The sequence below is a fragment of the Schistocerca serialis genome, chromosome 1 (assembly GCF_023864345.2).
Source record: "Schistocerca serialis cubense isolate TAMUIC-IGC-003099 chromosome 1, iqSchSeri2.2, whole genome shotgun sequence".
NCBI classification, from domain to species: Eukaryota; Metazoa; Arthropoda; class Insecta; order Orthoptera; family Acrididae; genus Schistocerca; species Schistocerca serialis.
In genome coordinates this window covers 775719368-775741847 of record NC_064638.1, presented here as the reverse complement: position 1 = coordinate 775741847, position 22480 = coordinate 775719368, and the positions used below count along the sequence as shown (strand labels likewise).

Below are 22480 nucleotides of genomic sequence, written 5' to 3'. Positions count from 1 at the left end.
GATTCTTGGAATCTGCCAACTCATGATCACAAAGTTTCAGTCGTGGGTGAAGCAGGTGGTAAAGTTCGAAACATTGGAAAATCCGGGATGGAATGTAACAATATTATGAAAAGAATTTGCTACTCACCATATAGCGGAGACACTGAGTCGCCGGTACAACGTAGATACAACAAAAAGCCGTCAGAAAGCGGGCTTTCGGTCAACAAGGTCTTCTTCGAAAACAGACCACACACACACACACACACACACACACACACACACACACACACACAAACGTAACGCTCACATACATGATTATTGTCTCTGGCAGCTGAAGCCAAACCCTGTGACACTTTCCGACAGGCTTTTTGTTGTGCCTAGCTGCTAGCATCTATGCTAAATGGTGAGTAGCAACTTTCCTTTTCATAATAATGCGGTAGACTTCGGTTTATTGATAGAAAACTGAGGAAATGCAATCGGTTTACAAAGGAGATTGCTTACAAATCACTCGTACGACCTATCCTAGAATATTGATCAAATGTGTGGTACCTGTACCAAATAGGACTAACAGGAGATTTTGAAAATACACATAGAAGGGCAGCACTAACTGCCACAGATTAGTTTCTCTCATGGGAGATGGCACAGAGATGCTGAAAAAACTAAACTGGCGGACTCTTGAAGATAGACGTAAACTATCCCGAGAAAGCCTACTTAAAATGTTTAAAGAACTGACTTTTAAATGATGACCCTAGGTATCTACTACAATGCCTCATGTATCGTTTACGTAGGGATCAGGACGAGAATATTAGATTACTTACAACGGGCACGGAGGCGATTAACAACCATTCTTTCTGTACTCCATACGTGAATGGAACGGAAAGAACCCCTAACTGGTACAATAGTATATATTCGCTGCCGTGCACTTCAGTGGTTTACAGAGTATAGATATAATCGTAGAAATTAAGAAGTCAGGAATACCATAACAAGTCACGGTATTTAACAGGGGCACGAAAAGTCTATGACAAATAAAAGTTGTGTGGTTCCCTGCCAGGTCACGCTTCTCTATTCGACTCCACTTGGATGGTTTGCATTTAAGTTTCGCTGCTCTTCTAACCAAGCAGCTCCTCAGTTAGTCTTGCGAGTTTGAGTGGAGACCATTCGAGACCTTGGTACCACAGAATAATGGAACTAGGCACCTCTGCGTAATTAGCCAATATCGATTATCACCAGACCACAGAAGCGAAAGGCTGTTGAGAACAACGTCTTAGCCCTCTGCCCAGAAGGTGGACTGGAAGGACGGTAAAAACAAAGTGTGCTAGAATCCTACACGGGTAGTGCGTACCACGGAGCTGGTGGTCCATCCAATACTGTAAGGGTGACGGACTAGAACACAGTTGGGCGATGAGATCTGAGCTACATCGCGCAAGCCACTAAGTAGGGCGGGTGCAAGGTTTTCCACCCCACCTTGTGGGCCGAGGGTTAACTGACGATTTTTGCAGATAGCCCGATCTGTGTTCCCTGGGAGGCTCAGGACAGGTTTGGAAGGCGGCTCCGGTGGCGCGGCGCCCACCAGCTACCGGAGGCGAGGCGGCTGCCGATTGACGGACGGCGTCAGCGCCAGCGACAGGGAATCCCAATGACGTCGCCGTCGCCGTCGGCCGCGTCCAGCGCGCGCCGTGATGGAGCGCCCCGGGACTGCGCTTCCCACACAGGCCCGCGAGGGCGGCTGCTCTAGTCTGCATATAAAGGGCTGGCGGGCGCGCACGTACAAGGCTCCGGCCGGCACGGCCGTTTCTCACCTCACCTCCCCCCGCGGGCGAAAGCCCCGTCCTTGGAATTATTCCATTCTTCGCGCCTTCCGATGGCTCCCCAACCGTGTACAGTCCGATTGTGTGTGCCATACGCTGACTTCAGTTTATACAGTACTGGACATATTCTGCCCTTAAAAATAATCGTTCGAGGAATGCTTCTAGAATCGGGATCCAAACATTGATCTGGGAATAATTACAACCACACAACAAAATACGCTGGAAGTTTATTATCTTGATATGTTTATTCTACTGTGGTGTTTCAGGGCGCCGTCAGATGGCGACAGTGGCTGGTTATTAGTTCATAAAGCTACGGCAATTACGATGTGCGTAATAATAGCAAAAGTATTTTCCTTCTTCGATATTACCTTGGCATGAGACCGAACATATAACCGTCTCGCAAACACACACAGTAACATCACACCACAACGAGCTATCAAATCTTTCTCCCTGATTGACATGATCAAACAACTAGTACCTTTACGGTGTTCACTTTTCAGGTGTACACGGAAAAGATAGATCAGGGGTTTATCGTCGAGCCGATGATTAGACCACTGAAGGCAGAGTAAAAGCATGGTTGGGGGTTGGATAGGAAACGAAATGAGCAGTATCTTTCTCGCGAAACCATCTTGGCATTTTTAAGCGATTTATGAAAACGATTCAGAACTTAAAATGAATAGCCAGACGGGGATCTGAACCCCACGTTGTCGCCAGTGCGGTAGCGTAACACTGCACCATCTCGCTTGGTTCGGCAGAGAAGGGGAATAGACAGCGAGGTCATCGGTCTCATTGGATTTGGGAAGGACTGGGAAGGAAGTTCCGCCGTGCCCTTAGAAAGGAACCATCCCGGCATTTGCCTGGAGCGATTTAGGGAATTGACGGAAAACCCAAATCAGAATGGCCGGACGCGCATCTCGCTTGATGGGGAACCATTTCTGCATGTTCGCTGTAGATTTCCGTAACTCTGCTGGAACTTCTCAGCGCTGTAATGGTACCAAACGTTTACGTAGACTCTAAGAACTCAGGCTATTTTACAGTCATCCCGGCACAGATAAAATCTTACTGCTCTCAGAATCTTTACGCGGCTATGCCAAAATAAAATATTTGCATCAAGCCGTTGGACATTTTGCAGTGTTATACTAGAATAAGAGACCTTTTAAGACACGGACTAATATTGCAATCTGAGTAGGATAGACAAGGATGATGATGATGATGATGATGATGATGATGATGATGACGATGATGATGTTTGGTTTGTGCGTCGCTCAACTGCGCGGTTATCAGCACCCGTACAAATTCCCAACCTTAGCTCAGTCCAAACTCGCCACTTTCATGAATGATGATGAAATGATGAGGACAACACAAACACCCAGTCATCTCGAGGCAGGTGAAAATCCCTGGACAAGGAGGAGAGTGTAAGAAATAGTAACAAGGCTTTCACACGGCAAAAAGCCTTTCTATGACAAGAAACAGCTAGTAACCTTAAAATAATATACACGTCGACGCCAGAAAACATTTGATCATGAAGCATGGACGGGAGAGAAGACAGAAATGAAATGAAATGATCAGAAGCCTTCGAAATGTAGCGTGGAGGTTAAAACAGATCGAGTAAGGAACGAAGACACCCTCCAGAGAACGAAAGAGAATAAATCCCTCATAAAAAAGGGAAGAGAGAATTGTTGATCGCATATTACGACGTAGCATGACATGTCTTGTTGCTAAAATGTACGGTAAGAAATCTCAGGGGTAGGTCCACGTATGAGTACATAAGGTACATCGTCTATGAGGCCGGGTGTAGTAGTTTTGATTTTGTGAAACGCAAAGTGGCAAGCGACAGTATGGAGAACTACATCAAATCGATCTTAGGGAGGATGCAAATATTTCATTAATCTAGGGGATACTTTTCAAGATCTTATCTTTTACTTTTTAAGACCATATCTATTTGTGGGCCCTTATCTGATATACTCGTTTTGGAAGTAGCGGTTCTGCTATTATATTTCAATTTTTTCATTTATATTCAGGACGAAGACTGAAAATATTTCTTTTATACATGTATGATAGCTTGAGAATGTACAAATCAGCATACCAGAACTCCAGTTCCAAAGTTTCAGATGTTGTTCAGGGATATCTTCAGAGTATTCTAGTTTAAGGGACATATAGTCTTCGACAAATGGCGACAGAGTCATTTAATTTCGTCTGTGGTTTTGCACCAATTAGCTTTGTATCCGTACTTCACTGAAAATAGCTCACAACTGAGTAAATGTCTACGGTTTGCCTTGGTTTCCATTCGCTCGCGGTACCTCTGTACTCTTCTCCTTCAAACTTTCATTCAGTACTACTCGGCTATGTCCTAGGCTTGTATTTATAGTAGTGTAATTTGTACGTTAACAGTGATACACAGCTGTAGTATGAATGAGTTACTGATGACGAGTTGGCTACTGTGCATCTCGTTCAGTTCAAATGGCTCTGAGCACTATGGGACTTAACATCTGTGGTCATCAGTCCCCTAGAACTTAGAACTACTTAAACCTAACCAACCTAAGGACATCACACACATCCATGCCCGAGGCAGGATTCGTCTCGTTCAGTGAAACAGCTGACGCCACGGGATGGCAACCACATCACAGTGCAGTGTTTCATCTGAGGGTTGTTGCACATCTCTGTGTTGTACATTTTGGTTGTTGCATATTACATGCTTCTTGACTTGGTGAAAGTATTTTCACAGCAACAATGGTGATTGCAATAACAATCCGAATAAATCATAATTGCAGTATTATTCCGGAACAGTCACTAGAAAATACTCACAAGGTATACCTGAACAACTTCTCGAATTTCGTAGGTGGAGTTATGGTTCACACACCATATATAGGGTCATTTATGTGCCCTACCCATATGCAGTTTATCCAAGCGACAAAACCTTCAAATACCACGAGCAAGATTGTCATATTCTCTCCCTTGCTACATGGAAACTGTTAGTACTACAGAAAAAAAGTGTAAAAGATTATCTTATAGGAAACTAAATGCAGTTAAATTTTAAACTGCGATTCGTTTTCGCTATAGGCCATAGTTTTCAAATTATTAAAGAAAAACGTACAAAAGTGAAAAGTGACTTCAATCGCGTTTTTTATTGAATAACCCGGAAAGCATGGCCTCCAGCTTAAACACAATCCAATACAAAATTTAACTACATTAAATTTCCTACAGAAAGGTCCTGATCACTTTTTCTGTAGGACTAATAGTTTTATCGAGCGGGAGAATATGAAAATTTCATGCATCGATTTTGAAGGTTTTAGGGGATGCATAAAACCCACACGTAGGGGCAACTGAATAATCCTGTATGTTGCGACTAGTTTCTGGTCCGCAGCACCTTTGTCAAGCTTTCATTCATGCATTAAATAAATAAGTAGATAAATAAATACGAGTTGCAGCTGTTGAACTTCTGTTCCCAAAATAAAATAAATTAGAACAATTCGAAGTGCCCACTGTGACTTCCTAAGGTATTTTGGGGAGTTGCAGATATGATTGGTGTGAGCGTATTCATCAGACTACAGTCGATCTTTTATTTCTACCTTTCAGTATGGGCACACAAAATGGCACTGCGAGGAATCGATGTTAATAGACATCACACTTTAGTTTTACTGAGTACCGGGATGTTTTCTCTACTCCAAAAGAAGTCACGCTTTGGCCCCGTGCAGCGCGTGGTCGGTTGTGCGCTGCTGTGCCACCCGATAAAAGCGGCGGATTATCTTTATTATTGGGTAGTCGCCCCTGTCCTATCCCGACCCGTCCTGTCATGTCGCGTCCACTCGTAGTCCGCGTCTCGCACTCGTAAAACCGGTGCGCGCACCTGCGGGCCGGCTCCGCGCATGCGCACTCGCCACGCCCGCGTTATTACACTTTGCGCTGCGTCAGGTAATTCCTTCCTTTTTTTGCGCGGCGTAACTTGGCGCTAACTGACTCGGCTGCGACGTTTATGACTTGTAGCCGGTAGTTTGTGCCGTGTTTTGTCAGCGCGAGAACACGACCGTGGCGTGCAGGCGACATGGGCGCGGGTCGGGCCGTGCTGCAGATAACCTGATGGAGACCTTAACGTTTTTAGTGGCCCACGGCGGAGAATCGGAGCTAGCCCGGCAAACCTTTCCCTTTGCTGATGAGGTGTCCGTATTTTGACTTCGCAGCTAGTCATTCGGGCTGAACAAATTGTAGTTGTATATATAATGTGGGACATTTACCTAGTTTAGGTGCACTGACATGAAGCCAATAGTTTTGTCTCTATACTTCAGCGTGATGTAGGCAGTTCGTCATTTATCGTTCCTGAATTAATGTTGATTGTACTCTAATATATTCAGAAACACTGTACGCTATCCCTATCACTCTGAAATGCTTAGGAATATTTACTGTCCTCTTGTCGGTATTGTATTCACTCTTGTAATAAAGAACTAAACTGAAATTAAATGTGGCACCTGTTTCTACATTATTCAATGCCTTCATGAAAAAATATTCGCGGTACCCAGCCGTGCACCTCTTGCGAAGAAAATCGACGGGCACGGATGTCTTTCTTCATGGCTGCAAAAACATGAAAATTGCTTAGGCGGAGATCGGAACTGATGGAGCATGTGGAAAGACTTCTCAGTGAAACTTGTGCAATATAGTCGAAACAATTGCGGTAACATGTGGGCAGGCACCATCCTGCACTGCACTGTTGTTGAGGTTGTTTCGACTGCTCTGCAGGATTTTCACTGGGGCTTACACACCCTCCGTACTGTCCTGATTCTCCCCATGCGATTTCCACATTTTTGAAGCCCTGAAGAAAGATATTCGTTGCAGTCGATTTGCTTCGCACGGAGGAGAGTACGCCTGCAAACACTCATGTTTCCGTAGACACTCGAAAACATTTTTCCATGAAGGTATTGACCGAACTGCGCCAAAATGAGATAAATGTTTTCACAGTGATTGAGACTGCTTTTCGATTAATAGGCAGTTTACTTACATTTTACCATTTGTCTCGTTATCGTTCACTTGCCCCTTATAGTATGGTTTCTGTGAAGTATCTGTTTAGGGGGCGTTAGTACGTTCTTAAGTACTTCATAATTGTAGAAATTTCGAAGTATATGTTCCAAATTCCACTCAATGCTTTTTCTCTAGTGTATATTAATGGAATTAATGGTGCAGCTGATCTTCTCAGAAAACTTGCCTCCTGTCTTTTACTTTGTTTAATTTCATTAGCCCATTATACCTCATTTGGATCGCAGACACCCTCTTGGACGATTCGTGGACATCTGAAACTATACTTCCTGAGTCTCTTTCCAACCATTTACAGTCTGATGTGACTACGTGATATCTAAATCGCCTCCCTGACTCAAACCGTGGATAAAAATAAAGTTTTATTAGAGTTTTGTGATTTGTCGGTTTGCTGGCCGTAAGCTATATGTTAAAATAGTTCATTTATTGCAGTAATCCTTTATATAGCTTAAGAAATGCTTAAGCTATCCACGTTTTTTCCCCACAAAGAAGTGTTAGGATTCTGAAACAATTCTAGTAAAAATTTGCTTTTACTACGTAATATGTTACATATGACCGTCAGTTTTTAGGTTACAAACATTTCGTACAATTTGAATTTTTCGGGGAGATTTTTATCTATACCTTTTGGCTTTTCTAAACTAGTCTCGGCAAATTCTTTATTGTTATTGAATGACTATTTCTATAAGCACATCATAATGGTTTTACACATTGCAGTATAAATTGCACTAGACACAGGGCCCAGAGTGAGGGGGGGGGGGGGGGGGGCAAATTGTATGGTTGTATGTTTACCGATTTCGGAGACGAGTATTGCAGGAAAGAAACATCATACCGTTAAGATGTACAAGTGATGATACCGATATCGTATAGATTTTTAATACTGAGGTAATGTAAACTTATGTGCGACTGTGGTTTGCTAAGTCCGGTAAAAAGCAAGCAAAAAATGTTTATGACGTAATCAACCCCCTTACTGCGATATAGCCTCCTTTGAGGGATACTTGCCCAGCCATCCTCCAGCGTCTTCACGCCATCGGAAAAATAGGTTCTATCAGACTGTGCAAAATACTCGTTCTCTGCAACTATCACCTCTTCATGCAATGAAAATTTCTTCCGAGCAAGCCACCAAGCCAAATCAAAGCCCAATCCATACGATTTCGCCATTGTTATCGCTGATGTGTGGGATGGTGCATTATTCTGGTAAAAGAGCACTATTTTTCTTGCCAATCTTGGTCTTTTTCCAGCCAAACGATCCCAGAGTGGAGCATAATAGGGTCCAGTTATGGTTCTGTCTTTTACCAAGTAAACTATGAGGATTATTCCTTGAGAGTCCCAAAAAGGCAGTGGCCGTCACTTACGAGCTGACAAACAGGTATTTGCCTTCTTCGGTGCACTTTTGACTCTTGTGCATAATAATGGATCCAAGTTTCCCCAGCAGTCACAAATCGAAGCAAAAAGTCCTGCGGATTTCCATTAATAATCGCCAGACATTGCGCTGAAATGTGCTGGATGCGTTTTTCGTCACTGTGAGCAAGCGGAGCACCTACGTCGGACACAGCTTCTTCATAGCCAAAACTTCGTGGGGGAATCATGCAGTCATTCAGCTGAGATGCCTACAGTCTCAACAATCTTAAGAATTTTTATTCAGCGGTCTAGCGCTGCCATATTATTGATTTATTATTGATTTTCTCGGTGGTTTCCTTTGTGGTGACCTCAATCGGACGGTTGGAGCACGTTTCGCTTTCTGTGCTTGTCCGACCACGTTAAAATTAATTGATCCAAAAGTAAATGGGCTGTAATGACGATGCAGAGTCCACGTGGGTTTCATCCAATTACGTTTTGTTTTTACGGCAGTCCAGCCCTTCAAAAGGAAATGTTTAATATCAAGACGAAACCCGGTTTCCTCAATTCTCAATCGCAAATCGACAAACTGACCAATTCAGACGGCTGTCATCAATGAACTGTACGCTTTACATTGTTGAAATTCCTTATACGATCCTTGGAATAATCGAGATTACCCTCCATGAAGGTGCAGAATAATATTCCATTCTTGAAAATTTACCAGGTTTATCAAACCACTTACAGTACACAAGCAGTGCGTCTTCTTTTGAAAGAGAAAACTCTGTATTGTTCAATTACCTTAGTTCCATTCTTCAAGAGCTTTAATCTGAAAATCGATTCACATTTTATTTAATTTTATTTTATCAAGGAATTTTTTTAACGTTGTTACTTCATGCAAGGACAAAGGTGCAGACTGAGTGCAGCTGGCGGCGTGTTGTTGCAGCTGCTGGTGGCGGGCCAGCCCACGACAGCGACGTCGCCGCCGTTGGGCTCCGGGGGCGGCAGCTCCGGCGTGGGGGCGGGCGCCGTGTCGCCCGGGGGCGGCGGAGGCGGCGCGGGCGGCGTGGGCGTGGCGGTGTCGTCGTCGTGCTGCGAGAGCGGCCGGCCGCTGGTGACGGACCCGGTGTCTGGCCAGAGCGTCTGCTCGTGCCAGTACGACTCCGCGCGCCTCGCGCTCTCGTCGTACCCGCGCTTGTCGTCATACGGCGCGCCCTACCCGTCCACCGACCAGAACCCCTACCCCAGCATCGGCGTCGACAGCTCCGCCTTCTACTCGCCTCTCGTGAGTATTCTGCACCAGCCACGCCCCTGCTAACTGAACTGTGCGCCTGCAGAACCGCAGCGCAGACGTGTTGAACTTGCCGATACCGGTCGACGGCTTTCACGTGGTGTGCATCATCATTTGCGTGCAGGCAAAGATAGAACTGAATGTTGCCAAAATCTATTTTGATTGATACAAAAAAATTTTAGAATGTAATTTATGGTAGGAGACTAACATTGCCCGAGGTCTAGGCAAGGCTGAAATATGATGGTTTGGTTATGAGAAGGTGAGTTGCTGTGGCACATTCCTTAGCTTAGCGAGCACGCTACGAGAGTCATTTCAAAAGTTGTGCATACTGTAAGACGGAATTGAAAAAAATAATTTATTTTGCACAATACATTTACAGGCCTTCAATATAATCTCCATTCTTGCTTATGACGCCGAGCGAGGTGGCGCAGTGGTTAGACACTGGACTCGCATTCGGGAGGACGACGGTTCAATCCCGCGTCCCGCCATCCTGATTTAGGTTTTCCGTGATTTCCCTAAATCGCTCCAGGCAAATGCCGGGATGGTTCCTCTGAAAGGGTACGGCCGACTTCCTTCCCCATCCTTCCCTAATCCAATGAGACCGATGACTTCGCTGTCTGGTCTCCTTCCCCCAACAACCCAACCCCCCTTGCTTATGACAGCTTCCCAAAGTTTTGGGAACTTCTGTATTCCGGACAGGGCACATTAATTTTTGAGCTGTCTGATTACTCGGTTCACCCCTCTGGAAGCTTCATCGTTCGTATTAAAACGTTTTCCGTGGAGCTGTTCATTCAGTTTAGGAAACAAATCAAAATCTGGTGGCGTCATATCAGGGCTGTATAGTGAACGGAGAAGTATTCCCCATTCATATTTGTCGAGTGTTTCTTTCACTGGCAGAGCAGTCTGCCGTCTTGCTTTATCGTGCAAAATCCGGATCCAGCTGCAAGCATGTCAGGGCTTCTTTGTCGAATTTGCGACCGCAAACCATTTTGCGGAAACAGCTTGCAGTAAGCGCGTGTTACAGACGTCCCCTGGGCACTCTATTTATAGCTATAACTCCATTTATGTCGTACGCAAATATCATCATTAATTTCACCTTTGATTGCTGTAGGCCGATTTTTTTCCGGATATGGAGAGCTTTTCCATTGTGACGACTGAGACTTCAATTCTGGCTGCAAATCTCATATCCAGGTTTCATAAAGTGCAACAACCGTTTTCAGAAATTGTTCTCCTTCTGTTAGGAAACGTCGAAGCAATTTCCTCTGCGATTGTTTCGCGACCTGCTTTCAGCTCATCACTTGTGTCATGGGGAAGCCATCGTGCAAGAACTTCTGTCATTTTTAACTTTTCAGTTATGATTCTGTAAACTGAAGTGATTGGCGTTCTAGTCTCATATGCAATTTCCTCACATGATTTTCTTGGATCCTCCCTCATAATGTCATTAGCAATAGCCTGAGAGAATGAGATTTTCACTCTGCAGCGGAGTGTGCGCTGATATGAAACTTACTGACAGGTCATTTCTTCCAGGAGTGCTAGTTCTGCAAGGTTCGCAGAAGAGCTTCTGTGACGTTTGGAAGGTAGGAGACGAGGTACTGCCAGAATTGAAGCTGTGAAGACGGCTCGTGAGTCATGCTTGGGTAGCTCAGATGATAGAGCACTTGCCCGCGAAAGGCAAAGGTCCCGAGTTCGAGTCTCGGTTCGGTACACAGTTTTAGTCTGTCAGGAAGTTTCAATAATGTGAGATGTTTAGTGTGTTGTAGTTGATGACCTCAGACTGCTTGGGTGTCCTCAGTGTTTACCCGACCTTCACGGAAACGACCAGACCAGCGTGATACAATGCTACGATCCACTACATTATTTTCAGATACCTCTCTCGAAGTAGTCTAAATTTCCATTCTGTTGTTTCCATGTAGTGATTCGTTTTTCATGTATAAACGCTAGTCACTACGTATAATCCGACCTGGCTTGGTTTCAGCTTCCATTTCAAACCTGAATTACGACACAGTCACGTGAACCAGCAACCATATATACCACCGTCACGCCTAAAGTAACGCTCACAACCGACATAAATTTCAACTTGATGAGGCCACTGTGTAACGTGGTGCATGCCCAGGGGCAGGACTTTTGAAAAGGCCCTTTTACCATCGAAATGAAGCCTGTGGTGATAGGGTGTAGATTGTGCTGGAAGGTGACAGAATGTGAGCTTCGTATGCGAAATCTTAGTTATGGTGTATGTAACTTCCGATCAGCGATTTGTGACCATTTTTATGATACCTAGGTATTGCAGATGAGTGATATCGGCAAATTCAACATTTCCTGAGGCTCATGGATAGACGCAAAACACAATTTAATCACAGCTTATGCCCTGTAGTCATTACAGTAACGCTGAGGCAGTGATCTTTTTTTTAGACATCGTGTCCATGAATCTTCGTCATGGGGTACACTGTGGAACGTGGAGGTTGGCCAGTTGAAGGCCCGTTATGAACTCTACTGTGCGCGAAACGCGTACAGGCACAGGAGTTTTAACTTGTCACCAACGTTCATTGCAGTTCGTACGCTGCTAATGAGTAGTCATTTCTTATTTCGACACGTTACTGCCGCCTATCAAATTAGTGGAAATTTCGAGAACGGTAAAAGTATGGACGAGGATATTTCACGTTTTCGACACTCGCTATAGCATGTATTCCACCACAGTTCTAATTCAGACTCAACAAAGTTCACATGACTCATAGTCAGGTGGCCAAAAAATCGAAATAAATTTGTTGTATCTTGAGAAGACCAGACACGACACAACAGTTGGGGGGGGGGGGGGGGAGAGTTTACAGAGACCGACCGACCTACGCATGTTTCTCACTGCATTTGTGGGATAATGCGCGAATCTCTTTCAACAATTCTACGCGGTGGTCCAGTGGAGACGATTCGCCGATACCTTATTATGCCCTGATTTGAAGCATCAAGTGTGCATCCGTATCGTGCAGATGGCTGCGATAAGCGCTTAGTGTAATTGTGTTTTGTAATGGTAGATTTTGGAAATGAGAGAATGGAGAACACAGAATCCGTTCTTGCCCTTAATACTGTCTTTGCCGTTAACTAGAATGTGGCAGAGCACAACGTACACATAAACAATGTCAGTCCGTGCCGCATCTGTGGAAAGATACGAGATTTAATACTGGACGTTATAGCAGTATAACTGGTCCACTTCTTCCTTGTCTGCAAAAGGCTCGCGACGGAAGAAAATTTCATTCATTGCCTGAGCGAAGCCACACTCCGGCATGTAAATAACCTAGGCTACAGAGGAGGGTTCTTTGGAATTTAAGAGCTCCAAATTTTGAGATATTAAAGCAACCTAGAAATGCTTAGCATGTAGCCAGTGCCATACTTTTCCAAACATTTATCCACTACATAGAGGAAGACCTGCAGGGAAAACATGTATCACCTATAAAACTGGTCAACCAGACAGACTTTTGCAATATGTCTTGTAGCCAATATCTTACAATTTGTTCTTCTTCTCTCTATTTTAGAATAACACTGAGTACTTAAATAGAAGGGTACAAATCTACATAAAATTTTCATTCTTTCGCAAATCACTTGCGGCAAATGGGAGAAACATCCCTCATCAAGGACATGGTTACTTACGTACCTCGTCATTATCGATTCCTAACTAATTTTCCGCTCTTAATGACCCTGCCGGTAGGGACTTTCATATTTACAGCAATTTCAAAGGTGGTAACTGCACACTTCATGATATATTACGTAAAAGCTGCTAATACTGATACCTATGTCCGCTAATTTTGAAGAGTTTTTATTGTTAAATTGGCCACAAAATGGCGATCCTTGTTAAATTTGTACTTGCAAATCCTACCTGGAGTCACTGTAATTATGGCCTGATCTGAGTAGCACGGCCGGCCTTAGTGCCCGTGCGGTTCTAGGCGCTACAGTCTGGAAACGCGCGACCGCTACGGTCGCAGGTTCGAATCCTGCCTCGGGCATCGATGTATGTGGTGTCCTTAGGTTAGTTAGGTTTAAGTAGTTCTAAGTTCTAGGGGACTGATGACCTTAGCAGTTAAGCCCCATAGTGCTCAGAGCGATTTGAACCATTTTTTTGAGTAGCACGAACAACATGAAGATCGTGGAAGATAGTACTGAGTGAAACGGAAGTTTAAATCACGGAAAATCTTTTCGCTAAATACACAAGATATTATTAACTAACCAGCGATAGGAAAGCCAATCTCAGTGCGTAACAGCCGTATGGCTGTTTTGTACGCATAACTTTTTAATGTTAAGAATGAGATTTTGAAGCCAACAACATTCATAGGAATGTGGTTTCCGCTGCACACTTCTTGTGCCGTGAACGGCAGGCGGGCTTGTGTGTGCAACGCCGCCTGTCGTGGAGGGATTTTCGCGCGGACGCGTGTCGTGTCGTTTCTTGTCTTCAAGGTATCAGGAGGCTGGCTTTTGGCGCTTAGCTCGCTGTCACCGCGCAGAGGGCGTCTGAGCTGCGTGTAGGCTGCGGCTGCCGTCTCACGTCTGCTCCAGATGCACATCGCGGCCATGTTTCGAAGAGAACGCCTCACAACGATAAATGGTGCCCATCAGGCACCAATTGTACCCAGGGAAACGTTTACAGCGACCGAAAAAATCTCGCTTCTCATTCTAAAACATCGTGATGCGGTAAACACACTTTATTACGTGTTGCAATTTTCTGTAACGACTCTGCAATAATTTCATAAAATTATAGTGCGGAGGGTCGCAACTGCGTCTTCAAATGCCTGTTTCCAGTAGCGTACAAATTCTAAGGCATAATTTTGTTAGCAGCTGTTGTTGCTGATCACTAAGAGGTTAATGGAAATTACATATCAAGGTGAAGGTCACATTCATACAAAATGTGGCAACTGTTTCTGAGAAACTGGTAATATACAGGGTGATTCTAAAGTCACTATACATTTTGTACTTAAATTTTATTAACCAATATGTAATGGCACTGCAACTTATGATACAATAGGACATGATTTCAGTACTTTTCAATATGACCGCCTTGCATGTCTAGGCACACCCTCCAGCGTTCCACTGTAGACCGAAAAACCTGCCCAAGTATATCTGGTGTAATCGCAGCAGCTGTGTCTCGAATCCACTGTGTTAAGTGTTCAGTGCTGCGGATCTTCACCTGGTATAAAAAATGGCTCTGAGCACTATGGGACTTAACTTCTGAGGTCATCAGTCCCCGAGAACTTAGAACTACTTAAACCTAACTAACCTAAAGACATCACACACATCCATGCGCGAGGCAGGTTTCAAACCGGCGACCGTAGCGGTCGCGCGGTTGCAGACTGTAGCGCCTAGAACCGCTCGGCCACGACGGCCGGCTCACGTGGTATACTTAGACTTGATAAACCCCCATGCAGAAAAGTCTAAGGGTTCCAAGTCAGGAGAGCGGGTTGCCCATATGGGTGGGGAGGCACGACCAATCCATCTGCCGGGAAATGCTTGATTCGGATAATTCCGAACAACGAGGGTAAAATGGGGTGGTGCACCATCCTGTTGAAAAACAACAGTATCTGTAATTCCATCAGACATCAACTGGGGCTCCAAAACCTGTTCCAACATCTCTAGGCATGTGGTTCCAGTAACGGTTTGTTCTGCGAAGAAGAAGGGCCCGTACACTGTTGACCTCGTTATCCCTAACCACACGCTTGGTTGTTCGTCTGCCCAGACCCTGCAATTGTGTCTGTTCACATGTCCACAGCTATGAAATGTAGCTTCATCACTGAACAAGACATTTTGCATCAAATTATCATTTTCCACAGGTTGTAGCAGGTCATGACACGTAACTCGTCTGGCTGCGTAGTCCTCCACTTAAAGCTTATGTACGACCTGAATATGGTACGTACGTTTGTGCAGCTTGTAACGAAGAACTCTCCATACAGTTGTTTGAGGAATACCAAGGTCCCTAATAAGTCTTCTGGTAGATGAGGAAGAGCTGCGTGTGATCGCATCCTGCACACGTTGCACGGTGTCTGGCGTTATGGCCGGCCTCCCTGGACTTTCTTCATTTGCAACACTACCAGTACGCTGGAATTTATTGACTGGCGTCTTGATAACAAGCCTGGCGGGACTGTTTTCCGGAATCGACGTGCAAAGTCTGTCCGCATCTGTTCATACGTCATTCCACGAAGACGAGCAGAGACAACAGCGAATCGTTCTTCTTTGGTTAGCATTCTGTCGTAGTACCTGCAAGAAACAAATATTCCGTTACTATATCAGTGAAATGTCCAGTGACTTACTATATCACTGAAATGTATTGTGATTTACTATATCACTGAAATGTGTAGTGTCTCTAGAAGCATCCTGTAAAACGAATGCCACAGACAAATTGAAAAATGCGCACGGAAACTTAAAATAGGCTAGAAAAGATTATAAATCACAAATGCAAAGTCTTCTCATAGCAACAGGGTATTCACCGAAGCTTCTTTTTAGCGTGCATAAAAACGTTGCCGGCAGCCAATTTCTGTAACACCTTTCTGAATATAAGGCATTAACGTTGCAGAAGCAGACGCGAAATTGGCAGAAAACTTTATGTATCCAAGGTTAGAGAATCTTGTGGGTAAACCAACTTATTATATAATATCGTGATGTCGAGAAAACAGCTTTTGCGTCATATGATTTAACTAATACGCTGATGCCCATTTGTAGGAAAGGAAATTTATTTTATATGTCAATTACATCCTGATTATTTTTTGTTATGAATAAAGGCGTTTAACAATAGATATTTACATACAATAAAATTCTGAAATGTTTAAATTTTGTATGTAATATTTGCTCAATACTCGTGAAAATCTATTTTATTAGGACGAGGAATATGTAATATTGTCTGAGGATCATCTTGAACTCATAGCAGATATTATCTGAGGATTACCTTGAACTCAACAGATGGCAGCCAAACAATTATTGGAGCTGTTAAAAGTTGCTGTCGTCTTTTCATCTTCTCACCACCGCATGACTGACACGTTTTAAAATTTCTAAAATTAGTTCTTGGAATAGGATCGCACAAATAACCATGGAAAAAAGAGCAAATTTGCAGATCTTACAATCTCACCTTTTTTCACGCATGATACAGGAAATACACTGCACCAGAACCGTGTAACATCTTATAGAATACGCCTGACATAGAAATGCACCGATAGTCGAGCTAACGACATTATTAAATTACCGTCTGCGGCTTAGAGTTGGAGCTAAACGCTCATTTCGCATTACTTTAGTTATATTTACATTTTGCCTCATAGTATCCGTCGATCCTTACGGGACGCCTACTGCAGTAACGTTTCCGACAAAATCTGAGAAGCCGAACACCTTTCATGGCACAAGTCCGCACGTTGCTTGCACCTAAAGAGGGCCACGTCTTTGCACTCTGTTAGGGTGTGTTGCTTTCTGACCTGGCAGGTCGTATTTACATTCAATATGTATAAAAAGAAAAAGAAGGCAGTCCGGATTTTATCACGGTGGCCGACTAACAGCTCTCTCCGTCAGCTGCGCCACGATAACCATTAGGCCTAGAGCTGTCTCCGGATGATAAATAACGCTCGTTACTCTAATGAACTCCCAGACAGGCTAGCGTGGCTTACTTACATATTTCCATCTGGCTGTACGTTACAGGTAATTGACAGTTGTGGTAAAGATACAATCGCGTCGCTCACGATAAGTATTATTTAGCTACTGTGCGAGTGGTAAACGAATATGGGTAATAAATGTCGTTATCGCTGTCTCGGAAGGAACTTCAGGTCATTTCACTCCGCACAAAAATGAGACATTCCGCCTTTCTTGAGCCCGGCGCTCACGCGACCGTTTGGTACGCAAGTTATATGCCAAAGTGGCGACCGCCAGCTAATTGCACACAACAGGGCCGTCCTTTCATTCCTTGCGCCTTCTCTCCAGTTTCTTTATAAGACAATATCCGCATTACTTTCGTAATTTCAGCGTTGCTTATTCGCTTTGGCTTGATTTTCTATTACAAGTAGAAACAGACGCTTATTTTGTAAGAAAAAAAAATGCAGAGAACGTTGCGACAGAACAAACTGCCTGATGCTAATTTTTCCACTCCTTCCATTACTCACAACGGTCTGTAATACGGCATTTGTCAGCCTAATTAATTAGGCCTCGTAAGCCTGTGCCTTCGCGTGATGCTGTAACACGCTTGGGCCAAAACGATATGAAAAATGAACGATATTATGAGCGAGAGAGATATTCGTAAGAATTACAGTTGCTGGGGAACATTCTGGGCAAATGGTCTGGAGAACACACAATTTTCTTCTCAGCGCTTGTGTGGAGTTTCCGAAATTGTAAGGAGGAAGCACAATTTATGCATTAAACCGTAACTGGAAGTTACTGCTTCCGCGCTGTTTCAGATTCTGGAGAGGCAACGGCAAGCGTAGTCGCTTGGGAAATGGTGTCCACGCAGTTTTCTTCATTCTCAGAGCTGAAGCTGCCTTCTCATTGAAGACATTGCCTTCCATTATGTTCCACGAACAAAACTGACAGAAGAAAACGTTGGATTATGACGGAACGCTAGTTAAAAACCAAGGTGATTCAGAGAGGAAAAATAGATTAGAACTTAAAGAGTTTTAATTTTATGCAAGGCAGGGTTCTTGAACCGCTATATCACCTCGTTAAAATATTCATAGAGATCATACTAAACGAAACATAAATATGATACGCTTCCACGGCCGCTGTCAGTGTCAATAAAATTCTTCTAGGTGTATTCTTCACACATCATCTTATAAATATAATACAAAAATAAAAGCACTGTGTAGTCTTTGTCTTGAAGACGGCGGCTGCAACTCCGCCGAAAGCCCGGCGGTTTATTTCAGTATTTTAAATATTTATAAGATGAAGCGGCGATACACCTAGAAGGATTTTAATTGACATTAAACAGAGATGCTTGACGACGCAGCGAAGCCCGTAAGTCTATATTTCAGAATTTAATTATAGTAATAACTTTGCGTTGTACACTTAGTCTGTTGTATTTTGTTGACAAACGTGCGTCTCAATGTATCTTTCAATTGTTCCAAGGACTGCAATAAAAAGTTCATTTGAGTGTGAAAATCATTTTCACAGTCACCTGCGTTCTCTCGACACTTCTATGAACATTCAGGAAGATAGGAAAGGGAACATTATCTATTACAGTAGGCGAGTATGTTAGAAATCCCGCAAAATAATAATAATAATAATAATAATAATAATAATAATAATAATGAAACCCGACCTATGTGCGAGCCCCGACATCCTTTTGTTTGCAGAGTATGAATTTTCAACTAGACTGGAACGAAAAGCATTCTACACTTCGTTTACCGTTTTCATCGGAATCTCAGGTGGAATTATTGGTTTTGGATCATCAGAGGTTTCTCCTTTGGCATAGGCCAGCTGGTTTACGGCGTACCGTCGTAGTTGCGTATCTCCTTCACAGCGATTTGAAATTGAAGGATTGGAAACACAGTTATTACAATATATCACTTTACAATATACCTACTATTTAGAGAAATTGTGTTTCTGTGGCTAAGAACGGATAGGATACAAATGTAAATAGAAAGAATTTTAGAAGCTATGTATGTAAATTTTTATTTATTAGTAAAACTTCTAAATCATAAACACAGCAGTAACAATCCTCAACTAATTGTGGCTGTAAGTTATGAGGTGAAACAGGTTACTTTTTTCTTTGATTTAGTCAGATTAAAACTATACACCTAAAGTGGTTTGCTAGTAATGCGAGATAACCACATTTTGTGCTCTGATCTTGTATTTCTCAAAACTGATTTCATAACGATCGCCGAAACTTGCTGTGACAGTAACTCGAAAAAAGAATGTATCCTTTATATGTTACCCTTCATTTCCTGTCTTTTAAACTTTCCTCGGGCCAAATAAACTGATAGGCCGGAGACGTTGACGTTCTCCTCTGTTTTCATCACAAAACTCTGCTTGGCTACATTTTGCAGGGATTCAATTAATTTCTATGATACCGACCTGTGATACTCATGAATAAATGAGGATGAATAGATGATCTCCGTAGACTACCTGTTTGGATCTTCCATAGCGTATCAGCCCATCAGTAGACTACACAGTTCCTCTCGTAATAACGAGGATCAGGTTAAAGTCCCGTTTCTGTAGATGTTCGGTTGAGTGTTTCTTCTAGCATGAGACATTCTTTGTCTACTTGCATTCAGCAGTCGTACTAACTTTTTGCAGTAATTAATTCAGAAGTACTGACTTCATGTTACGCTTTGTTTCGTGGCTGTTCTTGATCTTTAATTACGGTTACCATTAGTTCGAGTCACTGTTGACTGTAAATTATTCTTCTACATTTCATTATGCATTATACAGTTGTAACCAACGTTCAATCAATATTTCCTCTACTCTTTTCCTTTTTTCTGGTATTCTTATTAATATGTACATGAACAACGATATTTGTTTTGTACTAATGTCTTTATAAAAATATATTCTTGCATTTCGTGCAAAGCGTACCTTGTATTTTAGGGAAGGAGATCGCTTGCTTACTAGAATATTACTTCAGTATGTAGGATCCGCATCAGCTGAAACTAAGAGTGACCATTTCCAAGGAGCGGCGATGGGGCCACAGCCTTGTTTGGTGGGAGTGTTCAACAGGAATGTTGAAATATGTGACGTAGTAGGCACTCGATGAAGACCGCTACATAAAACGACAAAACCTGCTTGGAAAATTCCAAGTATCGGCCTCTAGAGAGCAAATACGAATATTCTCCTGTCTAAAAAATAAAGTGGTAAGGTTCAATGGGACCAAACTTCTGAGGTCATTGTTTCCTAGGCTTAACACTAATTAATGTAACTTAAGTAACTTACATTAAGGACACCGCGTACCTATACATGGAGATAGGAAAGATAGATGCAGACCAATAACATCTTGCGTAGAAGTGTTCAAGCAAGCTTCACTCACGAATGGAGCGAGAAGAAATCTTAATGAAAAGTTATGTCTGTATATACTTCACAGTGTTTTACGCAGTACGTACGTAGACCTAGGCATCGTTATAAAACGCATATAGTTCGCCAAAGGAAGTCAACTTCAGTAAGTACTGATTGCAAGTAATTATACTTACCAACGAAATAAATTTACGGGTTAGTTGCGTGTGGCATTTGTAGCTACATCTGAGTAACTGACAAAATTTAGCAATTTTCTCGTCGTTTCTGTTGCGCATTGTATCTTCTGTCTCCAACGTCAACAATGTGTGTGTGTGCGTGTGTGTATGTGTGTGTGTGTGTGTGTGTGTGTGTGTGTGTGTGTGTGTGTGTGTGTTTCCATTATCCCCAATTTTTTTTCGCCGAATCGTCGGGAAAGATAGATCCGTGACCTGGCGTCGACACTGAGCCGATATTCCCTTTTTTTTTCTCTTATTAATGTTCACTTTACAATTACTAATTATTTATCACGCGATCTTCATAAGACATTTTCTAAGTTTTTCATGCTTTCATTCACCTCATAGGTGACACAGATTGTCTGCCATAATACTTTCGCGTGGTAGATTAATGTAAGTCATATGTTGTTTCTAGAATGATATTACACTGTTAACTGAAATGTAAAAAATGAAGTTCTAGAGGTCTTAGGTAATATCAGCACCACGATAAGATTACTATAATTTGCGGATTTATTTCATCCTCGACTCATTGCACTGCATTTGTGCGATTCCTGTCTGTTGTACTGAACATTTATTTCTATTTCATTGTTGTGGCGCAGTCCCGGTGAATCTTCTTACCTGCGTGTAACGTTCGACGTTGTTAGGCGCTCGCTGTCGAGACGAAGACAAACGAATTGTAGCTGTTACCTGTTGCTGAGTAGCGTTTTAGATAACGAAGTAAGTTACGGTATTGCTTAGTTTTCAGTTGCACCACTACAAATACTAGATGATAAACAGCAGATGTCGTGGAGGCCCATTTTCAAGACTGAAAATAAAATTAGCAGGTGTTTAAACTCGGTGGACATTTTTTTTTTGTTTTTGTTTCGCAACGTTTAATTTACTTCCGACGCAGCGTATCGGATCGTCTCATACTTGTGTATTTGTGTTTGTTTTCCTGTTAGATTCCCGGCCGGACCGAGGATTTTCTCCAGCCGGGACTAGGTTTGTGTTGTCATTATTGTCGACCCGCGCAAGTCGCCGAAGTGTCGTCGCAGGAAGGGACTTCCTGCACCAGGCCGCCGTTTTACGCACATCCGAGCATCAGCTCGAATAGAGTATAGCTAAGCAGCATTATATTTCATGAATAAGAGCCCGTCTGCTCTCTACATTTTCGTTTTTTATATTCTGTATTTCCGATGCGCATTTCAGAGTGAAAGCTGCATCATCATGGTTTCCAAATTAACTTGAGACTGTGCCTCGTCACCCGATGAAACCTGACGAAACGCCTCAAGTGGATCTTGCGAGTCCTGACGACGGATATTTTGCTTTGAGAAACATATAGGAAATGAAATCCAAAGAAAGTAACCAAATGTAGGGAGTAGACGGACTTCAGTTTATAAAATACCGGGTGATCAAAAAGTCAGTATAAATTTGAAAACTGAATAAATCATGGAATAATGTAGATAGAGAGGTACAAATTGACACACATGCTTGGAATGACATGGGGTTTTATTACAACCAAAAAAATACAAAAGTTCAGAAAATGTTCGACAGATGGCGCTTCATTTGATCAGAATAGCAATAATTAGCATAACAAAGTCAGACAAAGCAAAGATGATGTTCTTTACAGGAAATGCTCGATTACGTCCACCACCATTCCTCAACAATAGCTGTAGTCGAGGAATAATGTCGTGAACAGCGCTGTAAAGCATGTCCGGAGTTATGGTGAGGCATTGGCGACGGATGTTGTCATTCAGCAACCCTAGAGATGTCGGTCGATCACGATACACTTGCGACTTCAGGTAACCCCAAAGCCAATAATCGCACGGACTGAGGTCCGGGGACCTGGGAGGCCAAGCATGACGAAAGTGGAGGATGAGCACACGATCATCACCAAACGACGCGCATCTGTCGGA

General features: G+C 43.0%; 1 protein-coding gene across 1 annotated transcript in view; it reads left to right on the top strand.

The window, feature by feature from the left end:
• LOC126483003 (homeobox protein araucan) overlaps positions 1-22480 on the top strand; it is a 318944-nt gene that overhangs the window by 85970 nt on the left and 210494 nt on the right. Inside the window, exon 2 of the mRNA XM_050106581.1 lies at positions 9088-9426. Within this exon, the coding sequence (XP_049962538.1) occupies positions 9088-9426 (339 nt within the window). The remainder of the gene's footprint in view (positions 1-9087; positions 9427-22480) is intronic.